Raw genomic sequence first — 27,347 nt, 5'->3', positions numbered from 1 at the left:
TAACACATTTATTTTTAAAAAGTAACAAGTAGCTTAAACAAAATAGAAGTTTATTTCTCTCATATAAAGTCCAAACTGGCATGGTAGTTCTGCCTTGTCAAGTTGTCAGGGGCCTGGTCTCTTTTTATCTTGTTTTCAGGGTATTGTGCTCATCCACGGGGATTAAGTTGGCTCACCCTACATCTGAATTCTACCCCCAACCTTTGGGAATGAGGAAAGGGGATGAGAAGGTCTCTTCTGCTCAGAGTCCATTGACCAGAACATAAGCAGAATATCTCATTCAATTGTCCGGAAGGATAAAAATGTAATCATTGCTGGGTTCCATATACCTAGAAAAAAATCTAATTATAATAAATGGAGGGGACAGCAGATATCAGGAGACAATTAGCTTCTGTACACCTCTTTTTTAGGTTGATAGTACAGGTAGAAAAAGTATGTAATGTGATTTATAAGTCAAAACATGTGATTAGGTCATGGGGCTCTGTATTTTTTAACAGAATGAATGCCCTTATATAAGAGGCTTCACACATCATTCACATCCCTTTCCCCGCTTCTGCTTTCTGTCATCTGATGACGCAGCAATACACACCATCTTGGACAATGTGAATATACTTAGTGTTACGTAAGTGTACACTTCAAAATGGTCTAAATGGCAAATTGTAAGTGTATTTTACAATAAAAACATCGAAAGATGCATTTTCTATTGTTCAGTGTTTCCTGCTATTATTTAGTGATCACATTCATTAAGAGCACTAACTAGCCAGGCACATTGGCTCATGCCTGTAATCCCATTGGGAGGCTGAGGCAGGAGAATTGCAAGTTCAAAGCCAGCCTCAGCAAAAGCAAAAGCAAGGTGCTAAAAAATTCAGTGAGACCCTGCTCTAAATAAAAAACAAAATAGGGTTGTGGATGTGGCTCTCTGGTACCCCAAAAAAGAAGCACTAATCAAAATTTCACAACCCTGTATTTGAGATTCAATTCTGCTTGCTGCATCTCTGAAAACTAAAAGCATGTCACTTAGCTAAGCCTCAGTTTCCTCATCTGTAACACAGGAATTATAAAATGCTTACTTACCCATTAGAGGTTGCTGTGAAATTTCAACTTGGTAAAGTGTAAATACACAAAGAAAGCTCAATAAATGTTAGATCTGATTTTATTTTTCAGTTTTCAAACCAATATGATTCTTGTACTTTGTATAAGGAAGGCTAAAAAATGGCTTTAGCATTAAAAAGGCCATTTGTTCATTTCTCCTTAGTCCTTAATGTTATGGAGAACTATAAGACAACATGCCCTAAAATCCATTTCATATCATAGTCAAGTGATGAGCCCATGTGTTGACCACTGAGTCAATAGTTAATAATCTTAAAGTATCATACTCCAAGAGGCAACAATTTCAGAGAAGCCACAATAACTTATTGTACTTGAAATAATTTACATATAATAATGTGTGTATAAACCTGTACATATAATTTTTATCAAGTATAATATGATCATACAAAAACATTGACTCACCATATAGTTCACACATACCAAAGAAGGCTATTTTATTTTTGTCCCTTTTACATCATATTTTAGGCAAGATGATGAAACCCAGAATATAACAGGAATGGACTAGTTTATAAAAACTGGGTATTTTATAAGTGAAACACATTCAGTCATCTACATCTCTCAAATTGCAAACAATGTGACTTACTGTACTCTCAAAATGAACTTAAATAAATTATTGCTCAATTCTAATGACATATACGTTTTCACTGGTTGATAGTCTAGGTAGAAAAAGTATGTAAAGTGATTTATTAGTCAAAACATTTCATACAAAAGGATTTTTTTGGGGGGGTACTGGAAATTGAACTAAGGGACACTCAACCATTGAGCCGCATCCCCAGTCTTATTCTGAATTTTATTTAAAGAAAGGGTTGCTAAGAGTTTTGCCATTGCTAAGGCTGGCTTCCTACTTGAGATCCACCTGTCTCAGCCTCCCAAGCTACTGGGATTATAGGCATACATCCAAAGGAATGGTTTTAACCAAACCCTCATAATGGCAAGAGAAAATGCATTGAAATTAAAAATATCTGAAGCAAGCATTTTTAAAGACCATTATAAAAAATACAAAAAAGGTTAAAAAATGTCATAAAATAAAAATTTATACAGATAAAGTTAAGAGGTTAAAAACTATCAAATGTATTAAAATCATCTAAAGTCAAATAAGATAATTTATCTATATAATTTAAATTATAATATTATATAAATATATTATATAAATATATAATACATATATAATATAAATTAAATACAATATAATTATATAACATTCTAATTTATATTATATTATATATAATACATTTATTTTATCATATATGCATATAATAAAAATATATAAATTATATATATTTTATGTATATTAATATATAAGTATATTATATATTAATGATAATATATTATATATAATTTATATAATATATTTACATAACATACTTATATATTTATATATAAATTATATATATTAATATATAAATAGATAAATATATATTATATAAATTATATATATTACATATCAAAATGTTTATGATTCATATGTATTTAATATACATTATATATAATATATGAAATACATATATATTATAAACACATATAATAAAATAATACAAAAACTAAATATATAAATATTATTTTATTATATATAACATATTTATTATATATCATATAATATATTTAGATTTATATTAATTTATATTATATTGCATATCATTGTAATGTAATTATATAAGAATATAATTTCTTTTATTAATAAGATAATAATACAATTATTATATTAGTATAATTTATATTAATATAATGTATAAAATATAAGGATTATATTATAATTATATAGAAACAACTTATATCATATAGATATATGTACATCTATAATATGTAGTATATAATATATAATATATAAATATATTATAATTTAAATTATATAGTTTAGTTATTTGGCTTTAGATGGTTTTAATGCTTCTGATAGTGTTTTATCCCTTAGCTTTATCTGTACAAACTTTTATTTTATGACAGTTCCAAACTTTTAGTATTTTTTTTTTAAATAACAAACATTTATTGGTGTCACTTATGGTGAAAAAAGTTCCTACACCAGATTTGCATGACCCAATCATTAAATAGAACATTTATGAGGTGAACACACATCCTGACCCACATTTTTATATCCAGTTTTTTAAGATAGCCAATTCCTCCTCTCTCTCTCTTCCCCAAAACATGTGAGCAACTGCTGATGGAAAGCAGTAAACAGCCACTTGGGCTATAGCATTTTCAACTCCACTTTGAGGTGAAGATTCCAATTACATTCGAGACTTAAGTTCTCTCAGTTTTCTCCTAAGAAAAGTTCTGAGTCCAGTATTTAAATATTACAGCACTAGCAGATCAGTGTCTTCAACTCGTCTCTTTCTGCTGTAGATCCTCTTCACCAGTTGGGGGAGGGCCTACACTTTCATTGAGTTTGCTGATAATTGGCTGAACAATTTCTTCTAGTTCCTTCTTTTTAGTTTTGAAGTCTTTAATGTCAGCTTCTTGGTGGTTTCCAGCCATTCAATCTTTTCCTCTACAGCATTTTCCATGGTCTCCTTATCTTCAGAAGAAAGTTTGCTTCCCAACTTTTCTTTATCTCCAATCTGATACTTTAGAGAGTAGGCATAGCTTTCCAACTCATTCCTAGTATCAATGCACTCCTTGAGTCTTTTGTCTTCCTCAGCAAACTTCTCAACATCATTAACCATCTTTTCAATTTCTTCAGGTGTCAGGCAATTTTGGTCATTGGTAATTGTAATATTATTTTTGTTCTCTGTACCTTTGTCTTCAGCTGTCGCCCAAAGAATAGCATTCACATGTATCTCAAAAGTGACTTCAATCTGGGGGAACCCACAGGAGGAATTCCAGTGAGATCAAATGTACCCGGAAGGTGGTTGTCTTTTTTCAGGGGTCCTTTACCTTCATAGACCTTGATTGGAACAGTAGGTTGATTATCAGACTGTAGAAAAGATCTGAGACTTCTTGGTGGGTACCACAGTGTTTCTTAGTTATCAGTTTGGTCATGACACCTCCCACAGTTTCAGTACCAAGTGTCAGGGGACATACATCAAGCAGTACTAGGTCACCTGTATCTTGATCATCAGAGAGTACACCAGCCTGGGCAGTGTCACCGTATGCAACAGCCTCATCTGGGTTTATGCCACAGGATGGCTCCTTGCCATTGAAGAACTCGTTGTTTAACAAGTTGTTGAATTTTTGGAATTTGAGTAGAGCCACCAAGAAGAACAATCTCATCAATATCAGACTTCTTCAAGTCAGAATCCTTCAGTACTTTCTGAACAGGCTTCATGGTAGACCAGAACAGGTCCATGTTTTCTCTTCAAATTTGGCCTAAGTCAGGGTTTCAGAAAAGTCTTCTCCTTCATAGAAGGACTCAATTTTAATTCTTGCTTAATGTTGAGCAGACAGGGCCCATTTGGCCTTTTCTACTTCATGCTGGAGTTTCTGCACAGCTCTGTTTTCTTTCCTAACATATTTGCCAGTCTTCTTTTTGTACAGCCCAATGAAATGTTCCATAACACGCTGGTCAAAGTCTTCTCCACCCCGATGAGTATCTCTATTGGTGGCCATGACTTTGAAGACATCAAATTGTCAATGGGGAGAAGAGACACATAGAAGGTTCCACCACCCGGATCAAACACCAGGATGTTCTTCTCTCCCTCCCTCTTATCCAGGCCATAAGCAATAGCAGCTGCTGTAGGCTCATTGATGATCCTCATAACATTCAGGCCAGCAATAGTTCCAGCATCTTTGGTTGCTTGCCACTGGCATCATTAAAATAGGCTGGTACAGTAACACTGCATGGGTAACCTTCTTTCCCGAATAAGCCTCCGCAGTCTCTTTCATTTTAGTGAGAATCATAGCAGAGATTTCTTCGGGAGCAAATGTCTTAGTTTGCCCACCTCCAATATCAACCTGAATGTATGGTTTAGGTTTCTCTTCAAACACTTTGAAAGGCAAGAACTTGATGTCTTCTTCACAGAAGGGTCATTCCCAGGGCTGCCAATGAGCCGCTGGGCATCGAAGACCATGTTCTCAGGATTGGAGGTGAGCTGATTCTTGACTGTATCGCGGATCAGACGTTCTTCTTCAGGGGTGAAGGCCACATAAAACGGCCTGAGGCGGTTGCCCTGATCGTTGGAGATGATCTCCAGTGGCCATTCTTGAACACCCCGACGCAGGAGTAAGTGGTCCCCAGGTCGATGCCAACCACGGTACCCATGTCCTTTTCTTGTCATCCTCCTCAGCCATGCTGCGCAGAGCAACAGGGAACTGCGGCCACCAGAGAGAGCTTCATCTTGCCCTAGCTGTTGGCCACTTGCTCTCGTCAGCAGAAAGCCAGAAGTCGCAGGCAATCCAGCAACAGGCCGCAGCTGAGAGCAGAGAGGTTACAGGTCTCTTACACTCCAGATGCCTCAACTCTGTCTGTGTTGTCTCTGCCAATGTCTCAAACTTTTTAGTATTAAAGTGCATTTTCTTTCTACAATTGTATTAATTACCATATGTAAAAAAGTAGAATGCTAGTAAACACAGATTTGCAAGCTTTTAGGCCACTATGTAAACATTTAAAAAGTTAAGTGAATTGCCAATGCTTCCATACATGCTATAACAACACAAGTGGTCAAAGATGCACTAGAACATTATGTGGGAAAAAATATATTCATACCCAATCAAGACTTTTCAGGCACTTGCATTCAGAAGCATTTTATGAATCAGCACAAGGTTTGCTCCAAAATAAAGCTCATTTTCTCCTACTGCCCCTATTTGTTGAGAACAATATTATACATTAAAGATGCATTTACATGAATCATTTTATAGAGAAAATTATTTTAAATTTAAAATTATAATACTTATTTTATGCATAACTTCAAAAACACAGAATTTAAAGACAATAAAAGTAAGCACTATCATTCTATATGACTAAAACACTACCATTCTATATGACTAGCAAAGACAATACAAGGCCAAAAGGCAAAATATACACTTTGGCAATCCTATACAAAAGGGGTTCTGTTACAATATTCTTTCATAAAATAAACAAAATGCATAAAAATGAAACAAGAAAAAGAAAAACTGAATTTTGACAACTACACAAACTGTGGCATTTCAAATTCAAGGTCTTGTAACTCTTCCATTTGTTTTAGCCTGAGTCCCTGGCACATTGGATTCATGTCAGGTAGGCCGAGCTCCTCAGAGTTCTCTTTAGGCTCAGCAGCTGGCTTCAAAGCATAAGCTGATGTGCTGTCTGCCTCTAGAACAGATTTCTCCACATGTCTCAGAAGAGTAAGAGCTGTGCTAGGAGGCACTGCTGCTGAAGGTGAAGCTGGTCTCTCCTCAGTCCCCCTGACTTTGCTGGTCGGGGTAGGTGGTTTGTAAAATGTTGTCCCGAGATGGGGCTGCAGTATTCTGGGTGCTCTTGCAGGAACAAGACGGTGAGAATGAGAGGACAGTCTCACTGGTGCCTCTCTTGCTGAACTGGCTGGCATGTTGGGCTGTGTGGAACTGCTAGAATGGTCACCACTAACCTTGATGCTCATTGTCCCCCTTTCCTGGAGTACACTAGGCACAATCACTGCACTCGTGCCAGTTAAGTTCTTTGGTTCACATTGTTGTCCCTGAGTTTTTTGTGGAACCTGCTGATCAAAATCATTAATTTGGGAGCCAAAACTAGTAGGGGTATCTTTTCTATTAAGTCCTTCAAAGGTAAGATTCTGGCAAAACTTGTCTGAATTGACAATTCCCACATTTCTGCTGTTTTTCTCATTGGGGGAGCTTGCAAGATGGAACCTATCTACAGGCAAACAGAAACATCTGATCTTGGGGCTTGGCGTAGGCCTCTGTATATCATTTGTTGTCACATCAGATTTCAGACTAAGTGGTTTCGTGGTTTTACACATATTGTCCATCTTTTGTGATGACGATTCAAGTTCTTTGTGATCTGAAAAAGAAGAGATTTTTTTTTTAACTTCATGAAGCTTGGTTAATAAGGAAGTGTGGTTATTTATGAATGGGCATTCTCTCAAACAACAGAGTCTTACATATTTTTTTCCAACATTATTTTCTCAGTCATCCATGCAGAGGAATTAAAAATCCATACAATATTAAAGGCACATTTTTAATTAAAGCATTACTTTTTAAAATTTATCTTAATAAAACAAATAGTCACAAAGCAAATAAAATAAAAAAACAACACTTCCTGTAGTAACTTGTTTTAATATACTACCCATGAATGAATATTTTCTGTGTTAAGACTTTCCTGATTTCAACAGGCAGACAATGGTAACTCCAGAACAGTAACACTATTCTGTACACCAACAAATGCCATGTCCTGAATCCCAAGGACTTTGCCTGTCACTTAATCTGCTTTCCAGCTACATTCTGTCCATACTGAGGGCAACACACCAGAGAGGACTTGGATGCTCTCCCAGCTGATCCACTAATACATGGTAACATCCTCTGGACAAAGGAAGGTTGAAGAGCTGTCAAAATTGCCATTGTGCTACTGGTTCTGGAGACTCCAGATTTACCTCCTTCTCTTTCTCCTCTCATCTGGTCCCAAGGTCCCTATTTTCTCACCTAGAACCCTAGCATCTCCCACTCTGTCTTTGCTGCATGTACCCCAGAAGCTTCTGTTGCTAGAAAGGTGCAGCCATCTGGCCATGATCCTCGTCTCCCTGCTGAGAAACATCAGACAACTGTGTGCCTTGCCACTGGTCTGATGGCTTTCCAACAGCCCTGTTCATAGCCCACAGTTCTCATCCCTGCCACCTGGTCCTTCTCCCGTATCCTTAGGCAGTGGTTTGCAGACAGGTGCACAGCAGCATCACTTGATGATGATCGCAGGTCATCATCTCATCTGACCTCCTTCTTCACCTGAGGCTGCTGGCCTCTCTTCCCTGGTTCCCAGGCAGTGATCATGTGATTTGCTGTCCTGGACCCTTCTCCACATTGATAGAAGGGAGCTGAGCCATTGTGGTTGGATGGCAACCACCAGAACATATTTACAGTCCTGCAGAACTTCTAGCACCACTTCTAGCTGCCTGGGTGCTGGCTCAGCTCCAGCTTCATTTCTGCCCTGGGCAAGCCTAGTGCACTAGCCCTACTTGCCTTCTTCTGTCAAGACAAGCTCCTATGTGGAGATATGTTGGCATGTGGTGTTAATGATCTTCTAAAGAAAAGGCACAGAATTACCTGGTATGTAATGAAAATTTCAAATATTTTAAAATTATTTATTGTTATTACTATAGCTACCTGGGAATCCAATTTCATTGGACAGTGAAACAAGGTTACATTTATGAATGAGAGAGGATGAGGTTCAAACCCTGAATCAACGATAATTTAGGGACATGACCCTTGGCATTATTTGCCTTCCTCAGACTGTTAGCTATGGCTTAAAGGAGGCCAAGGTTCATAGCACAGAAGTGCTAATAAGATCAAATCATATAAATGGAATCAGTGAGTCCAGTGCTTTTCTTTGCAGAGAGGTAATGGACTGTCTTTGTTTTCAGACTTTCTCAGGCTACACTAATTGATATTTCATTAATTTTATATATCAAATTTAACATTTATGGCTATATATTGAAAAATTCGGATTTAGCTCTACTAAAGCAGTAACAAATGAAAGGTTTTCAACCCTCTTACCAGAAACCATTCACTGAAATAAAGCAATCAAAAAACAGTGAACAAAAAGACTGGAGCCAAGAAAATGGAAGACATGTGTGCTTAATGTGCTAAAGTCAGGCCACAGGTAAAGGGACATCAAAAAACTTTAGGAGTCTATTTTTTTTGAGTTTCAGGAGTCCAGCTTTTTGCTGTTTTGACTTTAATTGATGAAAAAGAAGTAAAGGTGAAAACAAATCTCAGAAAGAGAACAAAAATAATTTATGAATTTCAAGATATCTTTTTACAAGAAAGAAACAAAGCATGATATTCATTTAAATGACATTCATTAAACTTTCTCAGTGGCTAGAAAAGTTAACTAATAAAACCTTGAAGTTTGAACTTACCTCAACTTAATACACCTTGTTTTTTTTTTAAAGGATGAGTATTGTAGATGTACACAATATTTTATCTTTATTTATTTGTTTTACATGGTACTGAGGATCCAACTCATGGCCTCACACATGCCAAGGCAAGCGTTTTACCACTGAGCTACAAGCCCATCCCTCACCTTGGTTTTTAATCACGACTTCTTGGCAAGGTTTGAAATATGCAAAGATATATGTTACATGACCACTCACCAATGAGGCATGCATCCCATTTTTCCAATGCATTTTGCTTGCATTCTGATTCCTCAAATGATGTAGCCAATTCAAAATTTTCAATTTCAATATCTGCAGTGTGGATATCCTATTGATACAAGAAAAGTTTTAAACTAAAAGCAAAACACATCTCAAAAACAAACAGTTCAAAGACTATTAACTTGTTAACATAAACATCACATATTTAATCCAATTCTGTAATGGTCAAAACTCACTTGCTTTGTAGAAAAATATTGTGACTTTGTGGAATGTTCTGTTGATATTACGGGTTTGGAAGGAGGGCTTTCATCCACCCAAGGTGTGGATGAAACAACATCAGTACTAGATGAAGCATTTTGTGGCTCTAGGGACCCATCGAAGATCCTCTGTGCATTGGTAATGAGGAACTCTACTAACAGGGCCTGATTGGCATACGCAACAAGAGAGGAGGAGATGGTACCAGGAGTGGTTGTAGGCCTGGGCCTCATCAGACAGGGTCCAAATACCACCCCCAAGTTTTTTGAGTTCATCAGGTTTTCTTCAGAATGGTCTACAACCCTGAAAAGAAGAACACATAAAGTGTATGAGATTTGCCTAATAGATGTCCTTAATGGTAGTTTACTATGACTTGAGAAGGGTGGAGAAAACTCGGGCTATAGAAGACTACAAAACGTTTTTCAAGGGTCAAGTTTGGTGGCTCTAGGGAAAGAATCCTTTGTTTCATTATGATACTTACCACACACCAAACTGAGTTTCAGAGTACTATTTTAGGATAAAATGCATGTAAGTAGAAGGAACTACTGAACTCAGTAGCAGAAGGAAGAAAAACACCTCTAAAAATTACTCCATCTTTGTATGTGGGATATATTCCCCGTTTCTTATACTGGAATCAGAAACATCACTGTCAATTTCTCTCTCACTGCCCAGTTAGTTTTCTTTTTTAAAAAAATAATTTTTACGTAGAGATGGACACAATACCTTTATTTTATTTATTTATTTTTATGCAGTGCTGACTATCAAACCCAGTGTCTCCCATGTTCTATCACTAGCCACACTCCCAGCTGCCCACAGCTAGTTTTCTTTTTTTTTTTTTTTTTAATATTTATTTATTTATTTTTAGTTATCGGCAGACACAACATCTTTGTTGGTATGTGGTGCTGAGGATCCAACCCGGGCCGCACGCATGCCAGACGAGCGCGCTACCACTTGAGCCACATCCCCAGCCCCCACAGCTGGTTTTCTAGCCTAAATGATTCTCTCTCCTGAACATCTCTCTGTTCTATTGCCACTATCAATGTTCTGGTTTTACTTCAAACACTCTCAGCTTGTTATTTCTATGACTATCTAAGGAAATCTGTCTCTGCCTGGTTTAGCTATCAGGATGATACTAGATTCATCTATGGGTGAAAAAGCTGTGATATATAATATATATCATATATATATTATATATCATATAATATATATTATCATATATATTATATATATTATCATATAATATATATACGATATAATATATATATACATATATATATGTATATATATATATAGTGAATGGGTTAGTTTTGCTATTTGTCTTTCAGAGGATTCATCACTGATATATAGAAATGCATTTGATTTATGGGTATTAATTTTGTATCCTGCTACTTTGCCAAATTCATTTATTATTCTAGAAGTTTTCTGGTGGAGTTTTTTGGATCCTCCAAGTGTAAAATTATGTCGTTGGCAAAGAATGATAATTTGAGTTTTTCTTTTCCTATTTGTATTCCCTTGAATTTCTTTCATCTAATTGCTCTGGCTAGAGTGGCAAGGATTATGTTGAACAATTTTTAGATGGAATGCTTCCAATTTTTCTTCATTTAGAATGATGTTAGCCTAGGTTTAGCAGAGAGAGCTTTTACTATGTTGAGGTATATTCCTACAACCCCTAGTTTTTCTAATGTTTTGAACATGAAAAGGTACTGTATTTTGTCAAATGCTTTCTCTGCATCAATTGATGTAATCATAGGATTCTTCTCTTTAAGTTTATTGATGTGATGAATTACATTTATTGATTTCTGTATGTCGAACCAACCTTGCATCCCTGGAGTACACAACTTGATCATGGAGCATTGTTTTTTTTCATATGTTATTGTATGTTATTTGCCAGAATTTTATTGAGAATTTTTGCATCTATGTTCATCGGGGATATGGGTCTCAAATTTTCTTTCCTTGATGTGTCTCTGGCTGGTTTGGGTATCAGGGTGATACTAGCTTCACAGAATGAGTTTGGAAGGGATTCCTCCTTTTCTATTTCATGGAATAACTTGAAGCCCTTCAAGATACGAATAGTTAAAAAAAACTGTGGTATGTATACACAATGTACTATTAGCATTATAAGAGAATAAAATAATGGCATTTACAGGTAAATGAATGGAGTTGGTGAATATCATGAAGTAAGCCAATCCCCCAAAATCAAAGGCTAAAATTCTCTCTAATAAATGAATGTTGATACATAATTGGGTCTCTGGGGATGGAGGAACATTGATTGGGCTCAAGAGAGGGAAGGAAGAGGAGGGGTATGGGGTAGGAAAGATGGTGGAATGAGACGAACATCATTACCCTAAGTTCATGTATGACGGCACATGTGGTATGACTCTACATCATGTACAGAGAAATGAAAATTTGTGCTCCATTTGTGTACAATGGATTGAAAAGCATTCTGCTGTCATTTATAACTGATTTGAACTAATAAATTTTTTAAAATTTTTATTTTATTTATTTATTTGTATGTGGGGCTGCGGTTCGAACCCAGGGCCTTGCACATGCTCTACTGCTGAGCCACAATTCCAGCCACAAAAAATAAATTTTAAAAAATTTTAAAAAGGAGATCTTAATTGCTGTCAGAAAGGTCTAGCAGGCAAATCTGAATATGTGAAATTCCTGATTCCAAGTTCTTTAGTGGGTATAGAAACAATATGGTCAACTCATCTGCCAGGTACATAAGATTTTTTATCAAGTCTCTAGGAAGGGTAGCACAGTTCCTGCTACTGCTTGCTATATTGTAGCCTAATGAAATCAGATTTTCCAAATGCAAACTGCTTTCTTGTGTCTCCATGTCTGTTTCTCTCTGCCTCGTATGCTCTTCTGCACATTCTCTACCAAATCATCATGCAGTTCTTAAAGTTGAACTCAAGGGCATTTGCCTCTTCTGCTCTATCCCTACCCCCAAAACTTCCTCTGCATGCCTACAAGCTGTGCACAGCTACTAGAAAAAGCATGATGGTGAACTGTGGTTATATACAGATCTGTACCCCAAGAGGATAAGCCCACAAATAGCAGAAAACCTATGTTTCCATCCTAGTTTCACCAGCCAGAGCCTGGCACACAGGAAGCATCTGAGGGAACCATGTTTGCTGCATGAACATATATTCAGTGTATCCCTCTCCCAACACATAATAAGAACATCCTAAAAATCATTTTGAAAATCGTAACACAACAATATAAATGTACTGAATACTATTGCCCTGTTCAATTAAAAATGGCTAAGATGGTATAAAAATTCTTACCTCTTAAGGTGGATGATAAGGTAATGTAGAGTGTTAAAATTGGACGGTGGCAATTGTCTTAGAAGATCCTTGGTTTTGAGAAGAATTTGGTTGATTTCCATACACATATTTGGAGATGTGTTGTCTTCAGAGTTGTCCCTTTTGGTGTCCTGTTCTTGGTTAATATGTTGGATGATATTTGCAAGCTCCATAAATTCCTGGTACCATTGGAATAAAACCAATGGTTCTGGTAGCTAAAGAAACAAAATTATATTAAAAATACCTTTGGGCTGAGGTTGTGGCTCAGAGGTAGAGTGTTTGCCTAGCACATGCGGGGACCTGGGTTTGATCCTCAGCACCACATAAAAATTAATAAATAAAATAAAGGTATTGCATCCCGCTACAACCAAAAAATAAATATTTTGAAAAAATCTTCTGCCTGTTTTCTTTGTTAAAGTCAACTATAAGTGAGAGTTACTCAATTAATTTAGCATGTCCCTTTCGATTAACAAAATATAAAGTCAATCTGTATTTATTGATATGTTTTTCAGTACTGGAGATTGAACCTAGGACCTCAAGCATGCTATGCAAGCACTCTAGTACTGAGCTTCATCTCTGCCCTTAAATTAAAATATATATGTTTGGTAGAGAAGTGACTTAGAAAGCAAATCAAAATCTTGACTATAAATTATATTTATGTTAATAACAAATTAATAGATAATGAGTGAAATTCTAAACTTTAAATGAAGTTTAAGCTTTAAGCTTCATTATGGGATTTTAAAACTCTTCATCTCTATCCTAAACACATTATATTCATATCTGCCCCCCAAATAGCATAATCTTCAGCTGTTTTACTGGAACAAACATAGAATAGTGAACAAAATCTATAAAATGAATCAGAAACCCATGGATTTTATGAGTAAGGGGTAAAAATATCAAAGTGCTAAAGAGCACAGATTTTACTTGGGCAAGAATGAAGATTAGCACAAGATAATATGACCTACAAAAACATACTGTCAACATCTCATGAAACTTTAAAACAGGCTGATTTGCCATGAATAGATCAAAAAAAGAAGTTCTTACAACAAATATCCACTGCCATAATGAATTTCAATGTTTCTACTGATCTACAATAGAAAATTCAGTGAACTGTTAGCTACCTGATGTCCTATAATATCTGTGGGAAGTTAAGGTGTTGCCCTGTGATCAGTTTCTATCTTCATCACTCTGGGATCTGAAGCAAGTCACTTCACCTCTTGGAGCTTTAGGTCAATGAGTCAGATAAAGGCTACTCTCTAACACTATTGCAAGAATTGAGCACACTTTCCCAAATGAAAGTCTTAGACATACAAAATTCCTCAACAGAATGCAAGTTTATTGTATTGGACCCAATTCATCTCCTCTCCCTAACTGACTAAACAAGATTAAGGATGACACATTATGAGACTTCCAGTCATTCAAAGGTATCCACCTCCATTTCTCAGTTGAGGGGTCTGTAGAATGTGATTAAAGGGTTATCAATGCTTTCCTGGGCTAACTTTGTAGATCAAGCAATGTATACTTAATTTCTTTCCCTCCTGCAATTCCACTAAAATACAGTAGGCTCATAAGGACTAGGAAAATAGAGAAAACAAAAAGCAACAATTCACAAGTAGAAGAGCAGATGAATAAGTCCTGATGCAGCATTTCCAAGAGAACTGACCCTTTGTCACTCAACATGTTTTTCAGAATCCTAAAGGGACATGGACAATCATTACCAGGTCCTCTGATCTTGGGTTAGGTTGCAGGTGGGCCAGCTGAGAAAGCTTAGCTCTCTATAGAATCCTGTCTCCACTCCATGTACTAGGGCAATCTCCCTCCTAAAGCTCTGGAAATTTTTTCTCTGGGCAATGGGATACAGAGGCTCTCTGAATCGAGGCATTGCCAAACATAAGGAACAGAGAGGTAACTGTCTTCCAATGGGGATATGTTGGCTATATACACACTGAAAGCACAGATCCTACAGTCTTAGTAACCCTGGCTCCCACAGTATTGGTACTGTATCTCTAGGCAAGGAGAAAAAAACCTTTCCTAGGGGACTAGGGTTGTGGCTCACGGTAGTGCACTCATCTGGCATGTGTGAGGCACTAGGTTTGATCCTCAGCACCACATAAAAATAAATAAATAAATTACAAGTATTGTGTCCATCTACAATTAAAAAAAAATGCCTTCCCAAGAAGATCGCACCAGTGCCAGAACAGGGAACTAGAGACATGTAGTTAGGCATATACCAAGCAGTCCATCTAGACCACTTTATAGTAAAGTTCAAAGTTTTTAAAAAGCCTTGATGTGTTCAAGTGCTTCCAAAGTGATTTCAAGTCCAAACTCTAATATATCTAGGCACCATGACAGACAAAAATCAAAATGGGTAGAAAAAGAACAAATTGAAGGTGTAAAATGATGCTGTAACTATGCTGTCAACTACTCAGATATGGTGAGAGAGCACTGGAAATGCAGCTGATCTAAACTGAGATGTGCACTAAATGAAAAATAGATACCAGATTTCAAAGAAGAAGAGCTGCAACACAAATAAATAAATAAATAAATAAACAAAATACCTCATAATTTGAAAAACTAGATATTCAAAATGTTCAATGATATATTAAAATTCACTCCACTTTATTTTTAATTTTTATGTTGCTATAGAAAATTTAATGTTATATATGAGGGTCACATTGTATTTCTACAGAGGTTAGAGGCCAAATAGAGAAAAGAACCCTTAATGAGAAAAATCTATGAATATCCACAATAAAAGAGCATCATATAATCATTTAAAAAATGTTATCAAAAGAATAGAAAATCAGACTTCTTGAATATTAAAACATGATCTCACAAATGGAGTAATTTACTTATTCAAGAAGAGAAAGACAAGGAACTGTCTTAGAAAGTTTTTGAAGAAAAAAGAACAATAAAGAAAAGGTAAGGGAACTGGAGAACAAGTATGCTTGCCAAGCAAGTGCAAGACCCTGAATTTTTGATCCCCACGAGTACAAATAACAAATTTATAAATATTTATATGTGTGTTTGTGTATGTGCACACACACACACACATCTCCAAACAAGAGCTTCAAGTGCAAATTACAAAGACAGATGGTGGGTGGGAGAATGGCAATAAAAATCAAGAAAAGTTCCAAGAACTAAAGCCCTCACAACTGACGGAGCTCATGGAGTGGCCAGAATACTGGATGGAAATATATCCACATCAAAATACATCATTATAAAATCTTAGAATAATGAGGGGGGTGATGACATAGTGTATACCAATGAAAAATATGAAATATAAAATATTTTTGCTCTTTGCATTTGATGGTAGGTTTAGAATAAAACTTTCACCTGTTGAAGATAAAATTTTAACACTTCACAGATGTCGTGTGAAGAAAATTCGGACAGATCTACTAAATGCCTTCCCGTTTTCCAGAGCTTGACACAGTATTGCCATTTTTGCCTTGTTGCCACTGACTCGATAAATTCCCTTGAAGAGAAAAGAAAAACAGAATGCAATATTTTACTTTAGTACAAAGGGCTAAATGCAGACATGTAGACAGAGTTGATGTATCTACTTCAATTTTTATTAGTATTTAAAAAATACAAGTTGAAGTTAAATAAATTAACCTTTTCCAAATAAATGTGAATAAGTTTAGTTATTACAAATGGAGAGTGCTGATTTTCTTAAAGTCTCTTTTTCATTAAAACAAATCACAAAGGCATTTATGTTTTTAGAGTTTTAAGAGTAAACAACATACTTGTAAATTTCTAAAGTACACATTTTGATTATGAAAGGAATGCCATCTGGCTCCTTTTTGGCAACACAGGACAACTCTTCTCCAAATAAGTGCATTTTCCCTGGAAGTTTCCGATGTCCGCAAACGATGGTTAAGTTTGCCATGCATTTTTTATGGCAGACAAGAAGACACTATAAGAAAATGATATTTGAAAACTGATTGACTCACCTTAAAATTATTCACAACTAAGAAAATTACAGGCAGACTAATAACGACAAAAATAAGTAAAAAAGTACTACTTGTGGTTTGTGAGTTACATTTAACAGCAAAACAAAGTAGAAAACTATAGAAATAAACTGTGGGACTTTATTAAAAATGTATTGTCAAGCCAGGTGTGATGGCATATGCCCATGATTCCAGCTACTTGAGAGTTGAAACAGGAATTTCACAAGTTGAAGGCCAGACCAATCTAGCAAGAACCCATTTCAAAACACAATTTTAAGAAAGGGTAGATGGGCTGGGGATGTGGCTCAAGCGGTAATGTGCTCGCCTGGTGTGCGCAGGGCGCTGGGTTCGATCCTCATCACTACATAAAAATAAAATTTAAAAAAAATATATTGTGTCCACCGAAAACTGAAAAATAAATATTAAAAAAATTCTCTCTCTCTCTCTCTCTCTCTCTCTCTCTCTCTCTCTCTCTCTTCTTTCTGTCTCTCTAAAAATATGGCATGTGCAAGACCCTGAATTTAGTTCCCAGGTGTACAGACAACAAATTTATATATATTTATATGTGTGTTTGTGTGTGAACACACACATCTCCAAATAAGTAAAATCATAACAAAAAAGTATATAGCAAAAGAAAAAAATTGTGATTCCAAAAAGATCTTACCTCTTCGCATTTAAAACCTCGAAATATGACAATGCGTTCACAGTATCTACATCTTTCAGGAAATCTCCATTTTCTGAACTTATGGGTGGTAGCTGCTTTTGCCATTAATGATTGCTGAAATGTTCCAAGGGAGCAGGGTCCTAACAACAGAAATGTTAGTATGTAAGAAGGGTAAAATGACAAAAACATATACCACATGATATTGTACTTGGTTGTTCTATTTTCGGGAGGGTGGAGTGGGCTGGTGTTACCCTACATTCACTGAACAGTGATTCTTCAACTCAGCCAAACTTCAATATCCTGCCAACTTGGGGGGTGAAACTTTTCTACCTGGGCCCATTGGGCTTTCTTCCAATTCAGTCTGAAAGGTTTTATCAAAATCATGAGACCAGAGCTATAGGTATTGTCAACCTAATGAGGCTTAAGTGTCACTGTTCCCCACTTGCACAGTTCTTACAATAAGGTAGCATTTCTAAGTAGGCATTTCTGGCAAACTGCTTAAAGAACACACTGGTGGGGGGGAGGATCTAAATTTCAAAGACACACATGTATACATGTATAATGTGCTGTGATTTATTTACTCATCCTAAATACTCACCTTCACATCTAATTTTGAATTCTTTTTCATGAAGAGGGAGACCCCTACACCCAAACTCAATAAGGAGGTGAAGTGAACCCAAAGAGGAAAAGAACAAAACTGATATAGAACAAAAAGCTGCCTGCTGCTTAGAAATGGTCTTGGAATATTCACAAAACACCCAACACTCCTCCCTTCCCCCAAAAGATCCAAAGAACTCAGTGGATGTCAAAGATCCAAATGAGTCAGTGTGGAACCCTATCCTTGGTCTCTAAGGCAGGGACAGTAGTGAAAAAGTGAAATAAACCAGCACCTGTCTGACTCAAAGAAAAGGACAGTCCTGGTCCACTTGGTTTCCACAGAAGGGGGGCGACCTTTGGAACACCAGATTTTTATCACCAACAGGGTCTTGGGGCATCCTGGCCACATACTCACAGGGACACACTCTCCTTGTAGCAGTTGGGATCTCCCAGCTTATCAATTCCAATTTACACCCTAACTTTGTGTGCTAAGGTCATGGTTGAAAAATGGTGAATGGAAACAGAAGGGACAGTAACAAAGGAAGGACAGAGAAGAGGTAGGATAGAGATGCAACAGAGGGGGCCCTCAGAAAAAAAGGCAAGGATGGTGTCCCTGCACCTTTAGGCACCCCTCCCCTCCCCAAAGTAGTCATCAACCAAGGCCTAGATGAGGTGAAGTGGGTAAAGAAAAAGTACAAAGGGAACAGCACTTGTTAGTTTCTTTATCTAGGTACTCATCAGAATGAAATTTCAGGAAATGTCACGACACTTACAAAAAGATCCCAGTGGGAAAGACGATTGTGAAGACCCGAAAACCAAGAAGGAAAAGTCAAGTTAACCCGTGAGTATCCTGAGTCTCACGAGTATCGCTCTGGTCCGCAGCTGCCGCAGCGTCGTCGTCCTGCTCCAAGGGCTCACTGATCACCAAGGACCACAGTGTTCCGGTTCCCATAGTGCCGGCTCCTGACGTCTACCTCTCGTGGGCGCCCATCTCAAGGTTCCATCCTCCCGGGAGACCCCGCCCTGCCTGCAGCCGCCTCCCCTCCCGGACCATCACTGACCCTGTGGCCGCCCTGACCCTGGATGGCAATTGGTCAGCAGCCATCTCTGCAGTCCCCAGCCCAATGCAGCGCCAGAGCGACCACCTCCATCAAAAACTCATCCCCGCGCTTCCTCCAGCGTCCAGGACTCAGACTCCCGCCTAATGCATGGCGAGAGAGGGCCAGAGCTCGCTGCCTCCATCCCCACGCATGGCCCTTGGATGCCCTATCAAGCCACCTCCAAGACCACCCTGGCCACATAAGCCCCTCCCCGCCATGCACTGCCGAGTCCCCCAGAGACCAGCCACTGGCTATGTCATTAACAATATCATGAACAAGTTCCTGATGAAGAGAAATGGTGGGTGGAATGGGGAGCAATGGTATTTGGGAGAGAAAAGCAAATAGAGACAGAGGTATGGAAAGGAGAGGAAATTACAAAAGGAAGAGAAGAGAATAAAGTAGACCAAATGAGACAGGGGAAGATACAGGGAAAAGTGGAGTCAGGGAAAGAGAAAATAAAATGGAGATAGAGATAAGGAAGATAGACAACAGGTGATAAAGAAAGACACCATTCACTGATAGAAAAAGAAGGAGAAACACTTCTCATATGCAAAAAGTTCTGGTGGAAATGAGGCCAATTCGTCCTTAAATCACCTGGAAGTGATAAATAGAATCTGGATCCACAATTGTTTTTCAGATTTGATTTTTAAAAATTTACCTATAAGGCTTAAACATACCTGTTCCCAAATCAATAGCACTAATAGTACTGAAGACACCCCAAACAAACATTCCTTCAAAAACCACTAGAGGAATGATGCACCATATACACCTCATGAAACCACTGATGACTCAAAACTGAAGGATACCATAGGAAGACCCTGTCCCCCCCCCCCCAAAAAAAAAAATTAAAATTCCTTTAGGTCAGTTTAAAGTGGAACTTCAATTCTATTCTGGATAAATAGATATCACCATACAGGACTAGTTTGTCACCTCTATTCAGGGGTCTCACTGCATTGCTTCAAAGATGTATTTTTTCTGATAATTGTCTACAAATACCTTGTTCAGTGTTCAGTGTTCATAGCTGAAGTTCTCCCTGTTGATTTATTCTAGTTAATTCATTATGCAATGTGCATAAGAGATTGGCTTTGAAATTTTTTAACTTTAAACTATTCTTTCATCTTTCCCTAAATAATATTTTTTCTATGGTGCCTCAATAAATTTGTATGTCCTATGCTTTTAGTTGGGATTGAATGTCTTCCTCAAAGATTCCTCTAATACTACATGATGATAGAAATTACCATCAAATTGCATTTGAAATTTGCTGATACTTGTAATTCTGTACAAGTTGTGTTTAATATATGACTAGTGTTAAACCAACTTTAGCATTTTCTTAAATTCCTAATGTTGGTTTGAAGCAGAGAAATTTAAAACCAAGTCTAATCTACTAGTGCACAATAGAATGTGCAGACTTGGGTTCCAACTGACTGTCCCCAGACATAGCTTCATCCCAACATGCTCACAAACTTACAACAGAAAACAAATTTGCCATTAAATGAAGAATTAACATCTTTCTTTTAGAGAGAACCCCAGGCTGCTAGGAAATCATGAGCTCAGAGTCCTAATGAGGCTGAAGTAGTGAAGAGAAGAAGCACCTCAGGTAAGCCATGAACATTCCCTGATGTTGAAGTCTCACTTGTGGAGTGAGGGAACTAGACTGGGAGGTACTGTCTCCTCATGGCTGGCTCATCTGCCAAAAAGAGGGACTTTTCTAAATAATTGGCAACTGTGAAAATGAAGTTGTGATAGGCTTATTATCATAAGTGTTGAAATTCAGAAATAAAATACAGTATTACAATATTTAGAGATACTATTTTTTTCTGTTAGAAGGTATTGAGTTGAGATAGTCATATTTGCCTATTATCTACTTCTGATGTTGAATCATCAAATACAATTTGTATAGCAGGAATTGATGACTGACAGCTGGGTATGCACAGGTGGGTTATCTTGGTTTTGAAGCATGGATTTTAGAAATCCACGTTTTAAGCAGATCTTTCAGGGGTCTCCTATACTCACTATTGATTTTGATGTCTGATCTCAAAGACTTGAATTATCTTGTCCAATATTTGTCCCTAAAATAATAATTTTTTAGGTGATGCACATCTGTAGTCCCAGCTATTCAGGAGGCTGTGGATGGAGAATCGAGTTCAAGGGCAGCGTGGGCAACTTAGCAAGACCCCAATATTAAAAAAAAAAAGTCAGGCATGGTGGGACCAGTAGTCTCAGCTTCTTGGAGCCTGAAGATGGAAGATTGTTTGAGCCCACAAGTTCAAGACTAGCCTGGGCAATATGAAGAGACCCTGACTCAAACCAAAACAATCCTCAAAACATTTTTTAGTATAAAACAAACAAACAAAAACAAATGGCAGGCTAGATTTGGCCTATGTGATTTGTATCACATTTATTTAAATATATATATATGCATACATAGATACATACATATATATATGTGTATATATATATATATATATATACATATATATATATATATATATATACACATATATATATGAAGAGAGAGAGAGTCATGCATTGAATTCAGGATGTTTTGCTCAAATGTGAAAAATGAAAAACTAACAAGATTCACAGAACTCTTCAGAAATAAGCTAACAAGCTTAAGTAAATATGATCTCTGTACTATGTAACCATTTGTGCACTGTTAACAAATGAAGACAATTGTTTGAATATATGTGTACATTATATATATAAACATGTTACAAGTATATAATGTTTAAATCTTAGATATATTATGAAAAATTTCAAACTATATTGGGCTCTTTTCTTTCACAGCTACAGGAGCAGCCAGGAGGATGCTCGGGCTTCAGTAGAGGTGCCTCCAGTTTCCCTTGCTGTGGCAAAAGAAGCTTTGGTTGGATCCCAATGAAACCAATGAAATCTTCAATGCCAACTCTCATCAGCAGATTGGGAAGCTGATTAAAGATAGCTGATCATCCGCAAAACCAGTGACTATTCATTCTGAGGCTCCATGCCAGAAAAATTCCTTGGCTCCCCAGAGACACAGGCATGTGGGCATAGGTAAGCAGAAGAGTATAGTTAATGCTCCAATGCAGGAGAAGGTCACCTGGGTGCAGAGGATGTGAATTCTGTGTAGGCTGCTCAGAGATACCATGAATCTAAGATTAACCACCACATGTATCACAGCCTCTTCCTGAAGGTAAAGGGCAATGTCTGCAAAAACAAGTGGATCGTCATGGAACATATTCTAAAACTGAAGGCAGATAATGCCAAGAAGAAGCTTCTGGCTGACCATGCTGAGACCAAAGAGGAATAGAAGCTCTGTGAGGAGCATTCCAGGCCAAAGAGGAGGACGTCAAGACTCTGTCCAAGGAGGAAGAGACCAAGAAATTAGGCTCCCCTCTTATGTCTGTACATAGTGGCCTTGATGATTACATAGATACTCCTTGAAATAAAAAAAAAAAAAAAAAAGCTTTATCTGTTAAAAAACTATATTGTACCACAATTTTAGAAATTCACAATTTTATAAATTGTCATTTTTACAATAAAAGAAATACAGTTAGTCTGCTCTTTGAATTGTGAGGCTTGAAGAAGCCATGTTACTTGTTTTAAAACCAGAAATAGTTCATCACTCTTTAAATATTTTTGCTCTGTTTTACATACTTTATTTTTTTTAATCTTCAACACTGTTCTGAACTTCTTTTACCATTACATACAATGTTCAAATGGTCAGCATTGAATTTTATTGGAAATGTATAATTTTCTTGTTGAAGCCACTGTGCTGAAAGACTATGGACATATTTAAAAAACTAAATACTGAAATATAACAAAACCATATTATTCAGAAAGAACTTTGGCTGATACAGAAAATATTAGAAAATAAAGCTGTCAATTGTCATTTGGAAAATAAAAACTATGCTTAACATAGGACAACTGTTTTTTTTTAAGTCAAGCTTTTTTTCACCCATATAGTTTATGTGGTAAAATTTTTATTTTAACCATTGTAGTTAGAAATACTATTTCTATACTTAGGCACTTAGCTCCAGACTAGAAAATGAAGTTGCTTCTGGCTAATTCTATCAGTTTGACAAGTGGAATTTGTTGAAGATGAACTAAAAAGGCTGATTTTTCATTATGGGAATGAAAAATCAATGGACTTTTAAATCATCACATTGTCTTTATAAGTTCCAAAGCACAAAATGTAGTGATGTGCATAATGAGCTCAGGAGGCTTAGAGAACATCATGGCCTGTTTGGGCCACAATATTTTCTGCACTCAGAAAGCAGTTCAAGAATTTGAAGCTGAGCAAAATCTAGACATTTACTGAATTCTTTTTTTCAAGAGCACCTTGGTTCATGGGCAAGAACCTAGTTTTTCCTGACAAAATGGACAAGTGCCTTTCTTTCTTACTTACTTTTTTTTTTCTTTTGGTACTGGGAACTGAACCCAGGAGTGCTTTACCACAGAGCTACTTCCCCAGACCTTTTTTAAATTGCCCATGCTGCCCTTGAACTTTAGATTCTCCTACTTCACTGGGATTACAAATGTGTGTCACTGTACCTGGTGTGTGTCAATTTTTTTTTTACAAACCAAACTTGATTGGTATTTAATTAAATGGCCAAGTTTGAGTTCATAGATGCATAACCTTGTAGATCAACTAGGAGTTCATTTGAGTTTGTTGAGTGAGATGAAAAGTGCTCAGAACAGTACCTGACCTAATAAATTCTCAGTACACTTCACCATCACCTTGTTAAGATTAACATTTCTTATTGAGTAATATATATCATGGGATAGCGAAACTGTGCACCTTGACACTTGTCTGACAGTTTTGCCACTGGCCGTGTTCACAGCCCACAATCCTCTTCCCTGCCACCTGGTCCTTCTCCCACATTTTTGGGCAGTGGTTTGCAGACAGGTGCACATCAGCATCACTTGCAGTTTCATCATCTCATCTGACTTCCTTCTTCACTTGGGGCTGCTGGCCTCTGTTCCCTGGTTCCCAGGCACTGCTCCTGTGATTTGCTGTCCTGGGCCCTTCTCCACATTGATAGAAGGGAGCTGAGCCATTGTGGTTGGATGGTAAACACCAGAACATATTTACAGTCCTGCAGAACTTCTAGCACCATGAAGTGTGCAGGCTCTGCAGCCAGCTGCCTGGGTGCTGGCTCAGCTCCTGCTCCAGGTCTGCCCTGGGCCAGTCCACTGCACTAGCCCTTCCTGCCTTCCTCTGTCATGGCAGACTCCTATATGGTGCTCTGTTGGCATGTGGTCTTAAGAATCTACTAAGAAACAAAAACTTAAAATTACCTGATATTATTAATAAGCAGTCAAAATTAAAAATTTTAACTTATCTTTTTTTTTTAATATTCCTCATTAGGAGCCTTAGATCTTGGGATAGTAAAATAAATGGAAGCTAGCTGGGTTCAAATTCTGACAGAATGACTCATTGGGAGCACAATTTGGAGCATATTATTGAACTAAGATCAGTCTATTAGGCTATGGTATTAATACTACCTACTTCATATCACATAGTTGTTACATGAAGTAAATAAGATAAATGGAATTAAGCACTTTGCATAATGCCCAGCATGGAATAAATAGGAGTTACTAAACTTCAGTGCAGTGGTTTTTAGACCTTATGATTACTGATACCAGATTTAAGATCAAAGATATCATATAGGACCCTATTTTCATATATCAATTGGAATTTAGCTCTACTAGTATCTAGAACTCCAGTAGCAATAGTTTTTTAAATCACTTTTTATGAACTCTTTCAACAAAAAAATTTAGAAAAAAGTGAACAAAATAGTTAAATTGAAAAAGTATATTCACATATGTGCATAATGAGCTAAAGACAGACCACAGTCAAAAAATTTTAGAAAATTCCTAATGAATTTCAGAAGTCTAGTTTGACCCCTGTTGAGCAGTTAGTCAGTAAAGAACTTTCACTGTGGTAACACACCCCTCACTTGGCTTTGTTTCATGGAAGAATTTCCAGTCTATTATTTTAGTGCTGTGCTATTATGAATTAGATGAACTAGTTTTCCTGGTTGGTTTTCTATTTGTAACATTCGATTGATAATCAACCCAGATTTGTACATAAGAGTTGGGACTTTTAAAGTCATTCCAATGCTTTTTTGTATATACACAGCAAAGAGGCTATTTTCCAAATGATGCTATTTTGTCAAAATCATGAATGAGATGCTGCAATTTGACTGGCTTGGTAAGAAGGTCTTCTTTTGGTTTCAGGATGTCCTCTTGTAGGTCACAATTTGCTAAGTGGTTTTTTTTTTTAACATAAATGGTGTTGAATTTTATTGAATATTTTTTAACACATCCACAGTATCAGTACCTTGATGTGATACTTCCTCTTTATCAGTGTTGTCCAATAGACCTTTCTGCCATGACAGAAATGTACGGTATCTGCACTGCACTGTCAATATGATAGCCACCAGCCCATGTGGTTACTGAGCTCTTGAAATAAGTGGTGGGACTGAGATACTGAAATTTGCTTTTGTAAAATTTTAATTAATTTAAATAGTCATACAAGGGCTTTGGTTCCTGTATTGGATGATTAATATGTAGGTTAGCAGAAAACAGTTTCTTTATCCATTCATCTGTTGAAGGGCACCTAGGTTGGGAGAACCCAGTATTGGACCTCATCTTTCTTATGAGAAGTGTGCTTACTTTAGGCTCTGCCACCTTTGCCACCTTGGGTCTTCATCTCACTGTGCCTGGAGTGTTCAAAGGAAGAAATGGTTGAAGTCTATCTCTGATGTCCCTGGCTGGGCTGCCTGGTTCTCTGTTGCTTTATGAAAGCCCTCTCCCCTTATACAGGCACTTAAGAATAAGGACATTTTCACCAGGTGTGGTGACACACACCTGTAATCCTAGCAGCTCAGGAGGCTGAGGCAGGAGGATCCAGAGTTCAAAGCCAGCCTCAGCAAAAGCAAGGCACTAAGCACCTCAGTGAGACCCTGTCTCTAAATAAAACACAGAATAGAGCTGGGGATGTGGCTCCGTGGTCAAGTGCCCCTGAGTTCCATCCCCAGTACCTGCCCCCCCCCAAAAGAAGGAAATTTTCAGTGACTTCATAACTGACAAATACTTCAACAGCAGCTTCTCAAAACCACCCCTGTAGAAGAAGAGACACCCCTCCCCCTTGGTGCAAGGTCACAGCTCCTTCCAGTCATGGGCTTCTTAATAGATTTCTGCAGCAGCTCATTGGCTTTAGAAAAACATTTACACCCAAAGAACCCGCTCTACACAGACAGCAGGGATGGATGGGCAGTCTGCTGTACAGGAGGCCGCTTCCTGTCGATGGCACTTCTGAGCAGAAGAACCCCAGAGCAGGAAGACAGGCCTTCAAATTCTGATTCAGCCAAGGCCACACTGCATCAGGGAACTGCTCCAGCCCCCTCCTTACATGACTTAGGGGCTTGATGGGCCCAGACAGTGAGCACAGCGTTGAGCAGGAGGACATCGTGATAAACCTCCATGACCCGGATGAACAAAACCTTGTAAGTCTGGACAGCGCTTTATAAATATTTTCCAAACTGCGTGGAGGTGGAACAGGTCTCTAGACGCTAAAGCAGAGCCCATGAGCCTGACTGGGTCCATCACAAGGACCTTGACCCAGGATGACAACCTTCACATCTCTCGTGTCACATGTTTGGGTCCATGTGAAGGCTGGGTGTGGAGGTGGATAAACAGTATAATGTCTTCATTCTTCTGCGACAGATCCCATTAGCTCTATAAATCATGGATTCCCAAACTGTTCGCTGAGGGGCTTCTTCCACTCCCTCCACAGCCCACCAGCATGAGGCATGGTTTATTTCACTTTTCTCTCTCCAGCACCCCAACCCTTCCGGGTTGTTTTTTGTTTGTAGGTTTGTCTTGTTTTTTTTTTTTTTTTCTTTTTTGGTACCAGGGGTTGAACTCAGGGGCACTCAACCACAGAGCCACATCCCCAGACCTATTTTGTATTCTATTTAGAGACAGGGTCTCACTGAGTTCTTTTAGAGGCTGGCTTTGAACTCCTGATCCTCCTGCCTCAGCTTCCAGAGCTGCTGGGGTTACCGGCCAGTGCCACCACACTGGACCCCCAGCCTTTTAAAAATATTTTATTTAGAGACAGGATCTCACTAAGTTGCTTAGGGCCTCACTAAATTGCTTGAAGCTGG

At 37.6% G+C, this 27,347-nt stretch overlaps 1 protein-coding gene and 3 pseudogenes across 1 annotated transcript; 1 reads left to right on the top strand and 3 right to left on the bottom strand.

Annotated features, from left to right (window-relative positions):
• Window positions 1–3,423: 3,423 nt before the first annotated feature.
• LOC114084242 (endoplasmic reticulum chaperone BiP pseudogene) lies at window positions 3,424–5,377 on the bottom strand (annotated as a pseudogene).
• A 790-nt stretch (window positions 5,378–6,167) lies between these two features.
• Window positions 6,168–19,043, bottom strand: LOC114078697 (rho GTPase-activating protein 29-like). Its single transcript, XM_071613857.1, is given in 9 exon segments — window positions 6,168–7,018; window positions 9,321–9,429; window positions 9,557–9,878; window positions 12,866–13,098; window positions 16,217–16,291; window positions 16,293–16,391; window positions 16,623–16,796; window positions 17,495–17,634; window positions 18,953–19,043. Coding segments are annotated over 9 exon segments (2,094 nt in total).
• A 465-nt stretch (window positions 19,044–19,508) lies between these two features.
• Window positions 19,509–22,614, top strand: LOC139706177 (large ribosomal subunit protein eL19-like; annotated as a pseudogene).
• A 3,723-nt stretch (window positions 22,615–26,337) lies between these two features.
• On the bottom strand, window positions 26,338–26,992 carry LOC114082843 (uracil-DNA glycosylase pseudogene; annotated as a pseudogene).
• Window positions 26,993–27,347: the final 355 nt, after the last annotated feature.

This window comes from Marmota flaviventris, chromosome 6 (genome assembly GCF_047511675.1).
Source record: "Marmota flaviventris isolate mMarFla1 chromosome 6, mMarFla1.hap1, whole genome shotgun sequence".
In the NCBI taxonomy this organism is placed as follows: domain Eukaryota; kingdom Metazoa; phylum Chordata; class Mammalia; order Rodentia; family Sciuridae; genus Marmota; species Marmota flaviventris.
This window is presented reverse-complemented; position numbering and strand designations above follow the sequence as displayed.